At 32.0% G+C, this 5,000-nt stretch overlaps 1 protein-coding gene across 4 annotated transcripts in view; it reads right to left on the bottom strand.

Moving 5' to 3' along the window:
* Positions 1-495: 495 nt before the first annotated feature.
* Eogt (EGF-domain O-GlcNAc transferase) overlaps positions 496-5,000 on the bottom strand; it is a 16,201-nt gene continuing 11,696 nt past the window's right edge. For all 4 annotated transcript variants that reach the window (XM_043021038.2, XM_043021039.2, XM_043021037.2 and 1 more), the window contains exons 7-13: positions 4,574-4,671; positions 2,385-2,481; positions 2,128-2,207; positions 1,621-1,821; positions 1,285-1,418; positions 978-1,080; positions 496-713 (exon numbers count right to left, since the gene is read on the bottom strand). In XM_043021038.2, the coding sequence (XP_042876972.2) occupies positions 546-713; positions 978-1,080; positions 1,285-1,418; positions 1,621-1,821; positions 2,128-2,207; positions 2,385-2,481; positions 4,574-4,671 (881 nt within the window). In that variant the 3' untranslated portion in view covers positions 496-545. The remainder of the gene's footprint in view (positions 714-977; positions 1,081-1,284; positions 1,419-1,620; positions 1,822-2,127; positions 2,208-2,384; positions 2,482-4,573; positions 4,672-5,000) is intronic.

Raw genomic sequence — 5,000 nt, 5'->3', positions numbered from 1 at the left:
TCTTAAAGACTTTGTCAATAAAATATCAGTGAAACTTTCTCTCCCTCGTCCACATCCAAATCATTTGAACTTATCTCAGTAATCTCCAATTAATTATGAACATGTGGGCTACATTTGTGATAGTAGTTAAAAGAATGGAGAACAGAATTCTGATGGTTACTGAAAACTAACTTTCCAGTAATCTATAAAAAAAAAAAAAAATACATAATTTTAAAACTATCTGCATATTCTTCTGATTTTTTGAAGGGACAACTGCTTTTTGTGCCTATTTTTCCTATGTTATACAGGATGACTCCATGACAAAAAGTAAAATATTGTTTGACTAAGACTACGGTTTTATGAAGCTTGAAATTAATCATGTTATAACATCTAGAATCATTCTTCTATAGATCACCATTTAAACTTTTTCTTTCTCTTACACCAAAACCAAAACTACCACAGCAGTAGTGGCAAGTATTAAAAAAAAAGTATTTGCGATGAAAGAAATAACAAAAAGCTCTTACAAATTATTTTATTACAAAAACAGTTAGATATAAATAAGACAATCATAGTTCATCGCGTCTTTGAGCAAGTTTTAGTCTTTCTTGCAAGTTCTGCCATCCTCTGTGCTCCCTGACGTGGTCCACTGCTTTCTGCATCAGTCGCATGAACTCCTTTACGTCAAACTCGTAATTAGTAAATTTCTCATGGGCTCCTATATCTGGATGGTGTCCCTGCGAAGAGTAAGACATCTTTTAATGAATTGTCTTTGTCATATTTTGTGAACACTCAAAGCTGAAATTTACTTCAAAGGCATGTTATATATAATATCATTCTGAAAGACCAAATATTACTTTTGATATTTGGTATTAGAAGGATTTAGAAATTAATCATTGTATCTTCATCAATAATAATGCTGTTATCAATGATAGCACTAGTGATTGGAAATAAAGTACATAAAACATCACCACAAAGCTACCAAGCAAAATATACTGTACCTCATCTTCAGGTTTGAGTTTTGCTAGATCTTCCCAAGTCATATATTTAATGCCTCGCAAGCGTGCTAAATCCTGATAGCAGTTTGCATCACCACAGTTGTATCTGAAATCACACATGCAACATAATTTAATAGGTCTTATTCCTCTCTCATTATCTGATAATAAACTTTATGCATTAATTCACATGATGTAATAAACACTATGTACATAATCTAGTAGGTCTTATTCCTCTCATACTATCTGAAAATACTCATGATATATGAATCCACATGCTGTAATAAACATGAGGTACAATCTCAGCTCTCACATTTCAAAGAGGACAGCCCAGTCGGGGAGGAATAGCAAATGCGTCAGTCCTGCGCCATGCATTCCGATGAAAATGTCAGTCCACTGATCCTGCCTCAGTTGCTGACGGAAATCCATTTGGTGACTGTACTCTGCCTGAAATTGAGTTACAGGGATGAGAGAGAATAAAAGGAACAGTAATAACTTGAATACAATATATAGTTAGGTTGGTGTGTATATACATATCCAAGGTCTCTCGTATTTACATACTTTTAGATCATGTTAGCATCAATATGTTTGTCACATCACAAATTACTATAAAACTTTTGCAACAAATACATATTTGTTAAAAATTTACCTTCCTAACTATGAAATCCTTGTTCTTCTCCAAAGCCTTAATGAGAGCAGGCTGATTCAGAATGCGTCTGTATTTTGTATCCCTCACAAGGAACGTAACGTGTATTCTCCCGTCACCTATGGACCTCTCAGGAATATCCAGGCGATGTAAAATGTGACGAGAAAATGCATGGAAAAGGCCACTGTTTTCACAACCCCATATCTGAAATACATAAAAAATGATAATGATGATATTCGAAAAGAATATAGATATATAACCATTAATAATAAAAAATAAACAAATAAAAGAACATATTTACATGCCCTTCTTAATGTTCCAAGAAATATCTCAAATACAATTTTCTAATACTCTCCAATGAAATAAATCACTCTATTTAAACATTACCATAAATTCAGGTACTAATTAACACTTAAGGAGGATTTACATACAGGAAATAGGCATTAACATTTACAATATAGGAAAAGCTATTTTACTATCATCAACATATTTACAGGAGAAAATACATACAATTGGAGTGTTGTAGTAGAGACCAAAGATCATCCTTGGCAGAAGCGGAAACATAACATTCTTGAAGCAAACTCTTCTTCCTATGAGAAAAAAAAAAGAGATCCCAATCTAAAAATCTTGGAAAAAAAAAAAAAATTAAATCTATTAATTAAATATAACCAATATACCATTTTCATAAAATACACCAAAAAGGCATACTTCTTAAATCAAACTTTTTTCTGTCATCTTGAAGCACAACTTCGTAATGCGTCATATACCTTTTACATCTTCCAGGTTCCATTTCTTCTTCTTTGTGAAGGCATCAAAAGCAGCACCAAAGTTAGACCGGTAAGTGTATGTTGACCAAATCAGAACCTGTGAATGAGAGATAAATTATCATTCAAATGGACAGATGCATCTCCCTTCAAGCCAAGGATTAACTATTAACCCATTGATAGCAGATGGCATGATTTGCTGTTAAAGCAGCATCGGTCATAAACACGGATGGCACTGTGCCATACAACATAAACCCGCCACAAGACTGTATACACATTTTATTAAAACCGTGGCTAATGGGTTAAAAACATTTAATTAGGGCACCAAGGGAAGGAGGCTCTGTGTATGTGTTAAAGCTGTGAGTCATCAAATCTTAAGGACTTTCATATTCGAAGGGGATAGATTTTTAACTACTTGTGTTTTAGTCTAACCTGCTGATGCTAGGTACATGTACTGTCCAATGTGGTTTTGTTCCATTATTATTTTTTTAACACATAGATGGTTCTACAAGTCACCAAGGAGTCAGTCAGTAGGCCTACCTAACCTCAATTTTTTAGGTGAAAAGATTTTTTAATTCTATTACTATTATCATTGTTGCTACTGCTAATATCATCATTTTGATTATAATAACATTTCTGATAATAAAAGTAGTTACATTAAAATTAAAATTCTAAAACAAATCAAGGAACGGTGTAAACAACTGATATCAGGTAGGCCTGTTAACTGACCACATGTATGTATGTATGTATGTATGTATGTATTTATGTATGTATTCAGGTATTATGTATTATGCATTATTTGTGTGTGTGTGTGTATGTATGTATGTATGTATGTATGTATGTATGTATGTATGTATGTATGTATGTATGTATGTATGTATGTATGTATGTATGTATGTATGTATGTATGTATGTATGTATGTATGTATGTATGTATGTATGTATGTATGTATGTATGTATGTATGTATGTATGCATATATGTATGTATGTATGTATGTATGTATGTATGTATGTATGTATGTATGTATGTATGGAGGCTGAAAGGGCACCATTAGCAGGACTAAAAGACATTGTCATTAGGGTGTTCAATCATGGGTTGAAAGCGCTTTCAGAATGTGTGTTTGTTGTCCTAGAAGCAAATAGAATGAATGTGTAGTGGAATATTATTGTCGGGTAACCAGCCTTGGAGTGAAATGCAGAAAAAAAAGAAAATGGAAGATTAACATAAAAAAAGATAAAGAGAGGATAGAAGGAGAAAAGAAAAGGAATTTGAAATTTAAAATTCTACAAGCCTATGGTTTATCATAAACATTAGACTCAAAGTAATGTGACAGCTCAAGGTATTAGCGTATATTGTACAAGAATGAAGAATACACATGCTATCTAAAACCTTGCACAAAATGGTAATAAGAATTATAAACAATTACAATTTGAGTTAAAGGTTACAAAATCACATTATAGAAGCAAAACCCAATTTGATCTTGTCTGCGATTACCAAATTCTGTGACAAATTCCCAGACGCCATCTTATGCTTTCTTTTCATTTTTTAAAAAGTAATTGTTCAATGATATATTTCCTCCTCTTTTTGTGCTTTCTTATCTTTACAACTTCAAGTTAAAAAAGAAGTTTTTATCCTAGAATTATTTGGATAACTTGCTTATATTTATTCAAGTATTTTTTCCATGCTAAATCTGCAAGCTTAGGAAGAGAATAGTTAAAGAGAATTATTAAAGAGCGAATGATAAAATAATGTATGATAAAAACGACTTCAACAAAACTGGCAAAATTGTGAAATCAATCAAATGGAATCAAAAGTAAAGAGTAACACCCAAATATTTCTTTAGGATTAAAAATAAACTGGATGTTTAATAAATTATAATCTTCCTTGTTGCATCAATTAAAAATATATTAGAGATTGTCCTTTACTTATCATGAAATGAGAAGTGAATGATTTTTTTCAGTAGTTTTATCTGATTTTTATGTTATTTAACTTTCATTTAGTGTAAATAGATAAATAGAATAACAACTTTAAAAATAGTAATAACAATAACAGGAGGAAGAACAATAATGCTAATATCAACAATAATATTGGAAAATAATATTTATAATGATAATAATAACAACAACAACTATAAGAAACCCAAAGCCATCTACTTGAGAAAGGGTTTTGTCAAAAGGCTGAAAAACCAACCTGGTTGTTTCGGGAGAAGGCAAAGGCATCAGAATTGTTGACATGCTGGGCGGCATACAGGTTGAAGAAATCACAAAAGTGGTGGTACATGTTACTTGCTGTGTAAGGACGAAGTGGGTGTCAGGGATGAGGTATAAAAAACATTTTAAAAAATAGGATGACATGCTTTAGACCAGCTGTTCTAAAACTCCTTACTACCACAACTTCTACTGTAATTAGTCCTTACCTCAATGTGTACCCCACCCATACCTTCAATCATTTTACTAAAAATTTGCTTTTGAATTTAACATAAAAAAAAGTGTATCTTTGATCTTTTTATTTAGCAAGTAATTCTGTTTAGACAGCACTCATATACACTATAATACTTATCATCAGAGCTCCAAAAGTAGGCAGCAAAATTCCCACTTTTTTCCTTTGGCTCACATTC

Source organism: Penaeus japonicus, unplaced genomic scaffold, assembly GCF_977035675.1.
Source record: "Penaeus japonicus unplaced genomic scaffold, GWHDUDI00000001_assembly GWHDUDI00000037, whole genome shotgun sequence".
Classification (NCBI taxonomy): domain Eukaryota; kingdom Metazoa; phylum Arthropoda; class Malacostraca; order Decapoda; family Penaeidae; genus Penaeus; species Penaeus japonicus.
The sequence above is the reverse complement of the archived record's forward strand: the minus strand, read 5'-3'. Positions and strand labels throughout refer to the sequence as shown.